This window comes from Pelodiscus sinensis, chromosome 9, assembly GCF_052426305.1.
Source record: "Pelodiscus sinensis isolate ZL-2025 chromosome 9, ASM5242630v1, whole genome shotgun sequence".
Lineage (NCBI taxonomy): Eukaryota > Metazoa > Chordata > Testudines > Trionychidae > Pelodiscus > Pelodiscus sinensis.
Window position 1 is genome coordinate 54,144,459 of NC_143060.1, and position 14,766 is coordinate 54,159,224.

The 14,766-nt window shown below is 43.4% G+C and overlaps 1 protein-coding gene across 2 annotated transcripts in view; it reads left to right on the top strand.

Annotated features, from left to right (window-relative positions):
• Nucleotides 1-14,766, top strand: part of BRINP3 (BMP/retinoic acid inducible neural specific 3) — a 417,681-nt gene that overhangs the window by 220,835 nt on the left and 182,080 nt on the right. For both annotated transcript variants that reach the window (XM_006127774.5, XM_006127776.5), the window contains exon 3: nucleotides 11,219-11,409. In XM_006127774.5, coding sequence (XP_006127836.3) covers nucleotides 11,219-11,409 — 191 coding nt within the window. The remainder of the gene's footprint in view (nucleotides 1-11,218; nucleotides 11,410-14,766) is intronic.

The following is a 14,766-nucleotide window of genomic DNA, read 5'->3' on the forward strand; positions in this document are numbered from 1 at the left end:
TTACATACCCTCACGGACTTTGAAATACAGGCATCAGGATATTGGGAAGATCATTAAGATTGTCAGATTTAATGTTAGTGTTCTGCCTCTGGCAGTGGACAAAAACTGATATTTCATATGTCAGAGGAAGAATAATGTATATGCAGTACAGGGGTGAAAAAATTGTAACAGAAACAATGATTATATTCCATATAATGATTATATTCCATGTGTAAAACATGAGGGAAGAAGAGGAATTGTGTAGCATAATAAAATTAAGAAAGAGAAAAATTGGGAACAATTCCAGAAATAAAGAAGCTTCTTAGAGTACTAGCTCAGTGTCAAGCTAGAAAGACATATCAAGTAAGTTCTCTCAGGAATGAGTCATGGATTTGGTTCTGTTCAATATCTTCATAATAGCATAGAAAGTAAGTACACTTATAAAATTTGAGGCCAATACTAAACTGGGAGGATTGGGAATGCTTTAGAAGATAGGATTAATATGCAAAATGATCTAGACAAACTGGAGATATGGTTTGAGATAAATAGGATAAAATTCAGTAAGAAAAAAATGCAAACTACTCCACTTTAAAAGGAACAATTAGTTTCACACGTACAAAATGACTGTCTGGGAAGCAGTACTATGGAAAAGGGTCTGGGGAGTTAGTAGGTCACATGTTAAATATGAGTAAAAAATGTAACACTGTTGCAAAAAAGTGAACATCATCCTGGGATGTTTTAGCTGAAGTGTCATAAGCAAGACACAAGACGTAATTCTTCTTTATTTCATAGGATAAGGACTCAGCTGGGGTATTTTGTGCAGTTCTAGGTGTCACATTTCAGGAAAGATGTAGAAAAATTGGAGAAAGTCCAAAGGGGAACAGCAAAAATGCTCATTAGTTTAGAAAACATGACCCATGTGGAAAGATTGAAAAAATAATGGTTTTTTAGTCCAGAAAAGAGAAGATTCACGGGGGACAGGCTATCAGTTTTCAAGGACATAAAAGGTTGTTAAAAGGAAGAAGGAGAAAAATTGTTCTTGTTAATCTTTGAGGCTAGGCAAGAAGTAATGAGCTTAAAGTGCAGCAAGGGTGGTTTAGGCTGGACATTAGGAAAAACTTAAGCGTAGTTAAGCACTGAACTAAATTGTTAGGGAAGCTGTGGAATCTCCATCATTGGAGGCTTATGAAATAAGTTAAACATCTGTCATGGATGATCTAGATAATATTTAGTCCTGCCATGAGTGCAGGGGACTGTCTTGAGTGCAGGTTCTTTTCAGTCCTACATTTCTATAATTCTATAACCTCCCAAGGGACTGTGGAAGTACCATTACTTAACACACTAAAAATGAGTTAAGAATAGGCACTTATAGATAGAAAATAAGGAATAACTCTTACCAATACGATGGACCGAATGAACTAATCTATCATCTTTTATGATTCAGCAATATCCATGTGTGTTTTTTGAAGAGAAAGGGGGATTATTCTTGCATTTTGGGGCCCTTAAAAACATATTTGACTATACCTATCGTGGCATTTATATCTACAAATATTAGTGGTCTATTATTTAATCTTAATTTCTCTCTCTTTTGTATAGAGGAGGTATTTCCCCAATCCACTCCAAATCAGTCTTGCCTCTTCTGGATATGGTTTAACAAAATCTTGAAAAGTGACACCCCTCCTTCTGAGGTCTTGTTTCATATCAACAGAAAATATTTCAAACAGAATGCTTGGGGTCTTTGGAGATTCTTCCTCACCAAATCAGTACATTCTGAATTCTTAAGTCTCCTCTTGGGCTTCCCCATCAAAAGAATCTTAAGTCGCTCCTGCTGCTCCTCAGCTAGGAATCACTGCTGGTCCCTTCTTGAGCCTCAAGCCCAGGGCAACAAACTCTTGCTTCTTCAGACTCCTTTGCATGCTGAGAATAGGTTGTTACTGATATCTCCTAGGAGGCCTGGGTCAAAATCAACACATTTTCCAAATACTACAATTTAGGAGGAGGACCAGGCAGAGATCAGAACTGGTTGTTGAATCCTGTAATAGCCCAAGTTAATTAATAACAGAGACACAAACCTGACCAGTCATTTTTAGAATCCAGCTTACAACTTTAGCTCCCTGATCTTCTATAGCAAATAATGCCCCCAAAGCTGATTACCTGCTGTATGAAAAAACAACCCTTTCAATTTAGTTGTTTTAAGTTGACCGCTCAGATTTATAGTACAATCCCCTTGATTCTGTATTATGTATATAAAAAAGTATTAGACCCCACTGGTAATTCAAAAGTTTGAGGAGTAGCTGTGTTAGTCTGTACCTTTAAAAACAAGTAGTCCTGTGGCGCCTTGGACTATACACATACACACACACACACATTAGGGCTGTCAAGCAATTAAAAAAATCACGATTAATTGTGCACTTAAAAAAATAATCATGATTAATCACACTGTAAAACAATAATAAGAATACTATCTAATAAGAATACTATCTATTTAAATATTTTTATGTATTTTCTATATCTTCTAATATATTGATTTCAATTACAACACAGAATACAAAGTGTATAGTGCTCACTTTATATTTATTTTTATTACAAAACGTTTACATTGTAAAAAAAAAAACTTCAGTTCACCTCACTGAAGTATTCTAGTGCAAATTCTATCATGAAAGCTGAACTTAAATTCTTCTATATAATCAATATATTTGTGTCCTATTCAAACAAGTCCTTTTTATCTCAGCCCTCAACTGCAGGTGGCATAGGGCTCAGGGGTGGGGGTCAGCCCCCAAGCTCAGGGGAGGGGTCAAGCTTCTGGGCTGGGGGGGAGTAGACCCCACCATGGACAGTGCAGAGTTCAAGAGAGGGGACTCAGTCCCAGAATCAGATTGGGGGAGGAGGGTCAGTCCCAGACAGGGTTGCCAGATACTTTAAAAAAAAAAACCAAACATTGAGCAAAAAACAAAAACATAAAAACAGGGGTCCAAAGTTGTTGAACAAAATAAAAACCTGCACAAAAAAAGAGACACTGTGCCTTTAAATCCCCACACTCGCTGCTCCCCGGAGGTGGGTGGGGAGAATGTCCCAAGCAGCCTTCCATCCGAGAAAAAGAGAAAATACTGGAAATTTTACATGTCCAGTATTTTCTGGTTTTTTACTGGACAAAGGCCACAAACACTGGCCCATACCGGATGCCTGGCAACCCTACTCCCAGCCCCAGGAGGCAAAGAGAGGGCAACCCTGTGGGGGAGAGGGGATAGCCTGGGCAAGCCCCCTCTCTCCCAGCTGTTTTATTGTAAAAAATATGGTCACCTGGGAGGGGAGAGAGACTGGTGTCAGGGTCTTTACTTTTCTTGTTTACTTCTCCGCTGGAGCTGGAACCACAGCTTCAGGGTTTTTTCCTCCTTTCTGGCTGCTTCATTTTTCCGTGCTCCCACTGGTGATAGTTTTCATTATTGCAACTTACCAGAGATGGTCTCTGAAGCAGCTCATGCTGGTTTGGTGACCTCTGCGATTAACGCGAGTTAATTTTTTTAATGCATTAATTCTGCCCTGCATTAACACCCATTAATTTACAGTCCTAATATATACATACACACACACTTGAGTTTGATGAACCCGTGGACAAAACCCAGATGATCTTGAGCAATGAGTTTCTTAGTTATTCAAGTTTGGATAATAACACCAAAATGTTATGTGTTGGAAGACTAATACAATACCTAGAAGTGTAAAGAGCAAACTTTTTTGAGAAAGGAGGTAAACTTGTCTCTCAATCTGGTGAGCATAATTGGAATACAATGTTCAATTCTAGTGTTGATATTTCTTTAAAAGTAATTAGACATGGTCCAGAAAAGAGCTACAACAATGATTTGTCATCTGGAAAATATGATTTACAATGAAACTCTAAAAGATCTTATCTATTAATTATTTCTATGGAGGGAAGATATCTGATAGAGCTCCATTTCATCTGGCATTTCAGGCTCCCAGGGTCAGCAAAATTCAAACTATAAATAAAATACAAGTTAATACTAAAAGTAATTATCAGAACAGATTACTAAGAGATTTGTAAATTATCACTTCGTGTCTTTAAATCAGGCTTGTCTGTCTTTCTTGTTTAACTACAAGTTGTTGCTATTTATTTAGGAATCACTGGGTGAAATTCTATGGCCTGTGTTAGGATGAAAGTCAGAGTAGTTTATTATAATGATCACTTCCAGACAAAAAATCTGACACTGAAAATCCTAGGAAAAGTTGCCAGCTATTATAATTCCCCCCCTTTTTCATTATTCTTCATGTGTTTGAAACTCAATTTTAATAGACCATTAGACAGACAGTGAGTTTGTAAGAAAAGATTCCAGAAAGATAGAAAAGCTTGCATTGTCATCTTGCTGTGAAAGTTTTGTCTTGATGACACAGCCAGGTGCTATAACTAAGGTAACTTTTTTGATGTGCTGAAATGAAAGCACCCACATATGCCTACACATCACAACAAAGGTACTAATAAAGTTTTTTTCCACATCTCTTCTGGGTTAGTTATTAATTCAATCAGGTTAATAGATAATCATCTCTGTCTTAGCAGAATACTCAAGTTGCTTCATAGGAGAATACTTTTGTGGGAGACAATCTTAAAAAAGTAAACAAAGGATAAAGGCAGTTATTTCTAAACTGTGGTCCATGGGCCACTGGTGCTGTGTAGATTCTCTGCTGATGGAGAAATAATTTGGCAAACAGGAAAAAAAGTGCTATTTATGAAATGGCCTATCCCAGGCATATTAATTAATTAGCCATGTGTACTGGTGCCCACTATCTTTATTCTGTCCTTGCATTCTGGATTTTTAATGAAAATGTGTATAATCTCTTCTTTTATCTGCGGCCTTCTGTAGGGTCTTTCAGACACTGTAAAATGAATCTTTGATTATATGATACCATTTCAAAAGGGGAGGAGCCATAAATGATACATCCATCCAAATGATAATTCTTTTACCCTACAGAGCAGCCCATATTTTCTATCACTACAATAGCCACAAACAAGACCATAACTCTACTCTGAAGAAAAGACCAAAACAGATTATAAATGGTTAATGGTTCACAATCATGCTGGAAGGGTAGAGTAGAGTTCCAGAGGGGTCTGTCTTGGGGATGGTTCTGTTCAATATCTTGATCAATGATTTATATGGCATAGAGAGTACATTATTAAGTTTGCAGATGATACCAAGCTGAGAAGGGTTGGTTGCAAGTGCTTTGGAGGCTAGGGTCAAAATTCAAAATGATCTGGACAAACTAGAGAAATAGTCTGAGGTAAACAGGATGAAGTTTAATAAGAACAAATGCAAAGTACTCCATTTAGGAAGGAACAATCCATTTCATACCTACAGAATGGGAATTGAATGTCTAGGAAGGAGTACTGCTGAAAGGGATTTAAGGGTCTAGTGGATGACAAGTTAAACATGAGTCAACAGAGTGACATGGTTACAAAAAAAATGATTCTAGGAGTTGTGAAGAAGACATGAGAAGTCATTTTTCTACTCTACTGTGTACTGATTAGGCCTCAATTAGAGTAGTGTGTCCAGTTGTGTGCACCACATTTCAAGAAAGATGTGGAGAAATTGGAGAAGGTCCAAAGAAAAGCAACAAAAATGATTCAAGGTCTAGAAAATATGACCTATGAGGGAAGACAGAAAGAACTGGGATTGTTTAGTTTAGAAAAAAGAAGACTGAGAGGGGACATGATAGCAGTTTTCAAATATCTAAAGGGGTGTTATAAGGAAAAGGGAGAAAAATTATTCTCCTTGGCCTCTGAGGATAGGACAAGAAGCAATGAGCTTAAAGGGAGTTTAGTTTGGACATCAGAATAAACTTCCTGCCTGTCAGGGTGGTCAAACACTGGAATAAATTGCCTATGGGGCGTGTGGAATCTCCATCACTGGAGATATTTAAGAGCAGGTTAGATAGACACCTGTCAGGGATGATCTAGATAGTGCGTGGTCCTACTGTGAGGGCCGGGGACTGGACTCAATGACCTCTCGAGGTTCCTTCCATTTCTAGTGTTCTGTGATTCTATTATTCTAAAACAAATCCAAAACAAAAACAGAAATAAAAATAGTCCCTAATAACTCTGTGCTGAACCTTAATTGATAAGTAAATGAATAAAAGATGTGTTTATTACTGCCTAATTGACTTGTTTGCTTTCATTGCTATCAGTGATTCATTTTGGAAACGGGGGTAGTGACTATTGCAGAAGGTATTTGAATTTATTTAGCTTTATCTTTGAATAGAAATATGCATTCTGAATAGAAGATTTGATCTGCTTGAAGAAAATGTTTTGAAATCAGGGTCAAATGCATTGAAAACTTAAGCAAAATCTATGCTTGACCAAATGGGGTCTTACAGGGTGTGTCTAGACTATACTGTTTTTTCCACAAAAGTGGGCTTTTTTTGAAAAAACTGCACCTGCATCTACACTACCGCCACGTTCTGTCGACAGTAAATCAAAAGAACACGGCAGTTTTGTCAATAGCGGTAAACCTCGTTTTACGAGGAATAATGCTATTTTTGACAGATCTGTCGAAAAAAGGTATGTATGGATGTGGGGAAGAATTATTTAAAAAATAAAGGCCTCCAGGAAGAAGCCTTGATGGACACTCCTGCCAGAGCTCTCAACTCTATTGTTCTTGCCTGTAGCCATCTTTAAAAAGCACAGGCACCCAGGAGTAGTATTGTGGCAGCAAGCCAGCTCCAACCAGGAGCCTGACTGCTCAGCTCTTCCTGGTAGGGTCATTCAGAGCCATGTCCCAGGAACAAGCCCCCCAAGATTCCCCTGGCCCTTCCAGGAACACATCCCTACAGCAAGCCAGGGGCACCAAATGCCAGGCACCCTCCTGGAGATCAAAGCCCTCCTGGAGCTCTGGTCTGAGGTGGAGTCTCTTCAGGCCCCACAGTCCAGGAGGAGGAATGAGGATATTTATGCCAGAATGGCTGATGGCCTTGCTAAGAAAGGCCGTCACCCCCACACAATAGCCCAGGTCAGACCTAAGGTGAAGGAGCTGCAGCAGGGGTATGTTAGGGCCTATGAACGCAGCTCCCACTCTGGGGAAACAGTACACTATTGTGCCTATTACAAGGACCTGGACTGGATCCTGAGGACAGGGGAACCCCTGCTTCCTGAGAGGGTTCTGGAGTCTGGGATGGAGACCACTGTACAGCAGCGGCTGCAATTCCAGGGTGAAACCCCAGAGGACCAGCAGCTCCAAGAGGAGGAAGAGGATGACACCAGCAGGAGCAGAGTGACCCTGACCCTGGAGCCAGACACCCAGACACAGGAGGCCTCCCAGACAACTTTGGACACTGGGGAAGGAACATCAGGTGAGTGCACAGGGCAGGGGAGGCAGGAGCAAAGTGGATGGTGTCATACTGTGACATGTCATGCTGATCATAATATGGGGGGGCACACACATGGCCGACCTCAGGGAGGGCTGTCCTACCCCTGCATCCGCATGACTGCAAGGCACCACCTGCTCCTGCAGACACTGATGCCAGGTGCAGGGATGGGTTGGGGATGCTGGGATTGCTACACAGCTTCAGGCCTCTCAACAACATGTGGGAACCCCAACTGTGGCCTGACACTTGTCTGTGCTGCTTGGCCATGGAGTGTGGGGGGGGGGGGGCTAGGATGGTGGCCTGCACACCTTCTGGGCTCCAGGGAGGCCATGGCTGCTGGCCAGACCACACCATGCCTTACTGAGACCTACATGAGCATCCCCTCACCCTAGGACAGGTACGGACTGCTAAGACGGAGGGCATGTCCTCTTGGGAAGTGTGAGCATGCATGACTGACAACTTTTCCCTCTTGTCCTCCACAGCCAGACCAGCTGACCAGGAGGGGAGCACCGCACCCAGATAGCTGCAGGGAACCCATTGACACTGGTGCACATATTTGGACCTGGTGCGCCAACACATCTTGGTCCTGCAAGGGATGCAGGACACATTTAACCAAAGGATTCAGGCAGAGGCAGAGTGGTGCAGGTGCTTGCTGGACAAGTTAATCCAGCAGCACACTGCTATTTACCCTGCTATCCGGGAGGCCATGGCCTTCCCCGGTCCTGTGCCTGGTCCTGCTCCCTCCTCACTTCCTGCCATCTCAGACCCAGGAACAGCCCCACCTCCTGCCCAGCCCCGTTGGCTGTGTCTACACTGGCCCCTTCTTCGGAAGGGGAATGCTAATTTTGAACTTGGGAATAGGGAAATCCGCGGGGGATTTAAATATCCCCCGCGGGATTTAAATAAACATGGCTGCCGCTTTCTTTCCGGCTTGGGGAAAAGCCGGAAAAAAGCGTCTAGACTGGCGCGATCCTCCGGAATAAAGCCCTATTCCGGAGGATCTCTTATTCCCACTTTGAAGTAGGAATAAGAGATTCTCCAGAATAGGGCTTTATTCCTGAGGCTCACGCCAGTCTAGACGCTTTTTTCCGGCTTTTCCCCAAGCCGGAAAAAAAGCTGCGGCCATGTTTATTTAAATCCTGCGGGGGGTATTTAAATCCCCCGCGGATTTCCCTATTCCCAAGTTCAAAATTAGCATGCCCCTTCCGAAGAAGGGGCCAGTGTAGACACAGCCCTACTATCCCAGCCCACATGAGCAGCCATCTCCAAGAAGGCCTCCACAGCCAAAGTGCCAGGAGCTCTTCATCCAGGCAGCACCCTCAGCCCTGAGCCTCCATCCCCACTTCCAGGTTGACATCCCCCCTTCCCACCTGTGAGAGTCAGTAAGGGAAGGACTTTACATTGTTATCAAACAATTTATTTTTCTGAACAAAACAGTTTTATGTTTTTTGGAACAATCAACGGTGAATAAACAGTAAACATTTTTTCAACAACACCTGTCTCTGTTCTCAGTGTGAATGTGGGGCCTGGAGGAGTTTTGGGGAGGAAGGCACTGGGGGGCATGGGTCAATCCCACATTTGGAAGGACCTGGGGAAACTTATCGGCCTCCTTGGAAGACTTGCTCCCTAAGGGCTTCCCGAATGTGCAATCCCAGCTGGTGGGCTTGCCAGATGGCAGCTGCCTGGGGCTGCTCAAAGTGCCTCCCCTCCACATCAGCCCATGTCCCCCATGCTGGGTGGAAGGCCTCCCCTTTCCTCTCCACTAGGTTGTGCAGCGCACAGCATGCAGCAACCACATTGGGAATGTTGTGTTCCCCCATGTCCAGCCAAGTGAACAGGGATCTAAATCTGCCCTTCAGACAGCCAAAGGCACACTCTACCTGGAAGCAACCTCAATTCAGGCAGGAATTAAACAGTTCCCTGCTCACACCCAGGTGTCAGTGAATGGCTTCATGAGCTAGGGCATAAGGGCATATGCTGCATTGGCCATGATGCACGTAGGCATCTGCACATATGCGGAATATGCGGGTATCATGTGGCTGGCCTGACCACCTGACACAAATGTCTGTGAATTGTCCCTGGTGGTCGACCAGGGCCTGTAGCACCATGGAAAAGTAGTCCTTTCTGTTAATATATTGTGCTGCTCGATGAGGTGGTGCATGGATTGGGATGTGAGTCCCATCGAGTGCTCCAATGCAGTTTGGAAAACCCAGCCCCGCAAATTCGGCCAAGATGGTATCCAGGTCTCCGAGGCGGACAGTCCTGTGAAGCAGCTCTGAATTGATGGCCGTCACCACCTGCAGAAAGGGACAAATACAAACATAACAGGACATTAGAAGACTTGTGTGAGCTGATGAGAGGTGATCCCCCACCTCTCCCCTCCCAGATCCCAAGATCCCCCCCTCAGGCAACCCCCCCATGTGCCTCCCACACCACCGCAGGGTGAGGGCAGGCAGGCTTCTACCACTCCCACCCCATCCCCTGTGCCTGGTCCTGACCGTCCCCCTTATCACCCCGCCCCCATAGCCTATCCCCCAAGAGTGATTTACCTACATCAAGACTGCCCTGACAGTAGACTGCCCCACACCTAATTGATTTCCCACGGAGTGGTAGCTGTCAGGGGTAGCCAGCTTCCACAGAGCAATACCAACCTGCTTCTCCAGGGGGATGGTGGGCTGCAAGTGGGTGTCCTGGCATTGCAGGGCAGGGGCAAACCAGACACAGAGCTCCTGGAAGGTGGACTTGCGCATATGGAAGTTTCAGAGCCACTGGTTGTCGTACCACTGCTCCATAACAAGCTGGTCCCACCAGTCTGAACTTGTGTCCAGCCTCCAAACTCACCTCTTCAGGAATAAGTTCGGTGGCAAGGGCAGTGGGGCTACAGCCCGAGTGAGAAGCTCAAAGCTGGGGTCTGAATCCAGCTCTGCCACAAACATCATGACGGTCTCGTGAAGATGCAGCAGAACTTCTAGCATCACAGTGTGGGGCCATCGCCTGCTTGGGGCAGCTCAGGCTTAATGGCCAAAAACACAGTGAAAAGCACAAAAACAAACCTGAAAATAAACTGCTGTGGTGTCCGAGGAAGTAGGGCAACCAGAGGAAGAACTTCAGCAGCTTTGCTTTCCCTCTAGGAGGTAGGCAAGCCAGAAGGAGAAGCAGAGCAATGGCTGTCCAGAGGGAATCCTTTTAAGCATGCATCTCTGCAAAGAGCATGCAGCAGCTCCTGGAAATAAAGGCTGCCCCCATGCCCTGCCACAAGCACTTCCGGGTGCCTTTTTTTTTCGAAAGAGCATCTGGCAGTCTGGATGCTATTTTTGGAAAAAGCAGATTGATTTTTTGATCCACATCATGCAATCTAGACACTCTTTTTTGAAAGATACTTTTGAAAAAGCTTCTGTCAAAAAAGGCTTGTAGTCTAGGCGTACCCACAGTGTATTTCTAATGCTGCTAAAGTAGACAGGCAGATTATTGTGTAAAAGAAATAATTTTTTAAATTTCCTTTACAAAATATTAACAAAAAAAGACTGCTTTGATGCTGAATCTTGAATAATTCTGAATATACATTCAGTGCCTAACAAAATCAAGTTGTTCTGGGATTATGGTCACATCACAGGCTGAACAAAAGAAATAGGAATTGCTGCATCCTAAATGACTTATTTATTTCTTCTTCTGATGACAATTTTGTTATGTAGTATTATCACCTTTTCTAATAAATAATACTCATTGCTTGTCCTATGTATAAAACATAAAAAGTATCATAAGCAAGTCTTGTTGTAATACATTGCCTTTGCTAGGTAACAGAGCAATGTACTTAGCAAATGAAAACATTTGTCTGAATGATACATTTCTGACTGAGAATTTTTTTGTTTTGCAGAGAATTTGGCCGCTGGAAAGTCAACAATCTAGCTGTTGAAAGAAGAAATTTCCTTGGCTCCCCATTGCCTCTTGCACCTGAATTCTTTCGCAATATAAGACTCCTAGGACGTCGCCCAACCCTTCAGCAGATCACAGAGAATCTTATCAAGAAATATGGGACACATTTCCTACTGTCAGCTACCCTGGGAGGTATGATCAGTGATATGAAACAGCTTCATTATACATACAGCTCCATTATAAAACTGACCAAAAACAGTCAGGGTGGGATTTTTCTTCGGAAATTTTAAAAAATGTTGTGGAATTTCAAAGGCATGACATTTTGCATTTTTAGAGCCATAGAATCCTAGGGCTGGAAGAGACCTCAGGAGGTCATCAAGTCCAGGACCTTGCCCAAAGCAGGACCAATCCCAACTAAATCAACCCAGACAGGGCTTTGACAAGCTGAGACTTAAAAACCTCTAAGGATGGAGATTCCACCACTTCTCTAGGTAACCCATTCCAGTATTTCATCACCCTCCTAGTGAAATAGATGTTCCTAATATCCAACCTAGACCTCCCCCACCGTAACTTGAGACCATTGCTCCTTGTTCTGCCATCCATCACTACTGAGAACAGCCTCTCTCCATCCTCTTTGGAACCTCCCTTACGGAAGTTGAAGGCTGCTATCAAATCTCCCCTCACTCTTCTCTTCTGCAGACTAAATAAGCCCAAATCCCTCAGCCTCTCCTCGTAGGTCATGTGCTCCAGCCCCCTAATCATTTTGATTGCCCTCTGCTGGACCCTCTCCAATGCATCCACATCCTTTCCATAATGGGGGGCCCAGAACTGGACACAATACTCCAGATGTGGCCTCACCAGTGCAAAATAAAGGGGGATAATAACTCCTCTAGATCTGCTGGAAATGCTCCTACTAATACACCCTAATATGCCATTAACCTTTTTGGCTACAAGGACACACTGTTGACTCATATCCAGCTTCTCATCCACTGTAACCCCCAGGTTCTTTTCTGCAGAACTGCTACTTAGCCATTTGTTCCCCAGCCTGTAACAATGCTTGCGATTCTTCTATCCCACGTGCAGGACTCTATACTTATTCTTGTTGAACCTCTTCAGATTTCTTTTGACCCAATCCTCTAACTTGCCTAGGTCACTCTGGATCCTGTCCCTGGCATCCAATGTGTCTTCCTGTCCCCCTAGCTTAGTGTCATCTGCAAACTTGCTGAGGGTGCAATCCATCCCCTCATCCAGGTCATTAATAAAGATGTTGAACAAAAACACCCCTAGGACCGAACCTTTGGGCACTCTTCTTCAAACTGACTGCCAACCAGATCATTGATCACTACCCATTTTGGTTTTAGTCAAAAATAGTTCCATTTGCAAGTGAACAATATGAAAATTTCCAGTGTTTGTTACAAAATTTGGAAATTGAACAAAAACAATTGGACTACGAAAGAATTAAGATCACATGCCCAATTCCTCACTATACCCATGCTGAGCACAGTTATGATATTTTGATGCCTGGCAAGATACTAAAACAAATTATTAAATAATAAGCTTGTAAGCATCTAAAGCAGGGATGGGGAACTGCCAGCCTGCGGGTTGCATGCGGTTCATCAGGGTTAGCTGCTGGCGGCCTGGAGCCTCTTCTCTTTCAATTATAGCCTAACATTCATGGACTTCAGGAGCTTTGGAAGGTTAAAGGCAGGATCTGGTCCAGGCAGTAAGGCGCTCCTGTGTCCTGTCAACAGAAGCTAACAGCACAGGACTTTACCCTCCCTCTATCCACCATGACTGACCTGGGTGGCTCCTGTTTAAGCTCTGTCTCCATTGTGAGTATGCCCAGGAGGTACATCTGGGCAGGCTTTTTGGGCCAAAAGTGGATCATTAACTGTTGACTCCCTCATGTGGCGTTTATACATAGTGCTAAATACAGAGCATTATTTTTTCTGCATAAAAGAGAATTAATACACAAGAGTTACCCAACCAGACATTACAAAATGAAATGACATTTTAGAGATGCAGTCTTATTTCTTGGTAGGTGATTATATTAAAGTTAATTCCAGTGAATGAATATTCTTCTTGCAGGGCAATCTTATCAAAAGCCCTTATTTACCTGAGGAATTACTTTCTTTAATATGTTTCACAACTGAATTCCAACAACTCTGTTTTTTGACAGATACCTGAGTTCTATAAAAATCAAAATGTGATTTTGGAACAGAGCATTTCAGAAGTACATCGAATTTCTGTGACATTTTAACAGGTTAAAACAAAACATTAATTTATATCACTTATTTCAAGAAAGTAGCACTTCTGTGGCAAATACATAATCATTTAATGGAAGTCTAAGCACAAATTATATATGTGTTGATCAGCAATCTGTGACTGACACTTAATTTGATACAAGCCTTCTAGGCGTTCTGATCATTTTCCTTAGCAAAGTGTCAGCTCTTCAGGACAAGGACTATCCTTAGACACTAGAGGTAGCATCCTGACTCCATTAAATGCAGTGGTAAAATGTTCATAGATATAAATGAGAACAGAAGGCCCCTAGACATTTTGATAATGGTTCAAAAATGGTATACAGCATGAAAGACCATACATACTATGCAAAGCCCACTTTTGTGGGACCTTGGCTTCCTTCTACTGGAGTTCTGTAGCTGGAAGTTTTGCAGACTGGAGAAAAAGTTGTTGAGAATCAGTTCATGTACCAGAATTCTGCTAACATTTCGAACTAGGGTGGTAATGTAGGCAACCGGAGTTGCAAATGAAGCCCGGGATTTGAATCTACCGTTACTCCTCGTGAAACGGACTAGGAAGCCCCAAGTTTCCCTGGTCAAAGTGTCTAAATCTTTTAGACTAGAAGGGCTAGGTGCTCTGTGTGAGTCAAACTCTGAACTCAGTGTCTTCCCAGTCCAAATCCATCACACTGGGCTACTTCCTAGCACTGACTCTTCATTTGAGGGTACATTCCCTGTTGTCCCATTTGCTGGGGGTGGCTAGGTCTCCCATAGGGCTCTCTTATGGGTCTTGAACAGCATCCATCTGCAGTCTCCTGCTCCTTCAGTGGTTCAGGCATATGTTAGGTTAGTCTGAGCCTTGCAGTGGCATACTTTAAAGGTCTCCAGAATACTCCCTTTTGGCTGAGAAGATATGCTCCCTGGTGTCTAGTATGCTAGTGAGCCTTCTTCACAGGCCCTAGCTGTTACGCTCCCTGACTCTGCCAGTCATCCCTGAAGTCAGGGCCGGCTCTAGGTTTTTTGCCACCAGAAGCAAAAAAATTTTTGGTGTTGCCCCCCCCCCCCACACACACACACTTTCATCTCCTAGGAGAGTGCCAGGGACTCCCCACGTTAGGATAATGGGAGGGCAGTTTCATCCACAGCAAGCCAATTAAAGACTTCCAAAGCATGCAGCTGTTCACATCACCTAGTGCTGGAGTCCCGGTCCCACTCCTCACTCTGCAAAGGGATGTTATTATTAGAAGCCTTATAATCACTCGGACTCCAACCCCAACCCATAATCTGTCCAACTCTTGGGCTATGTCTA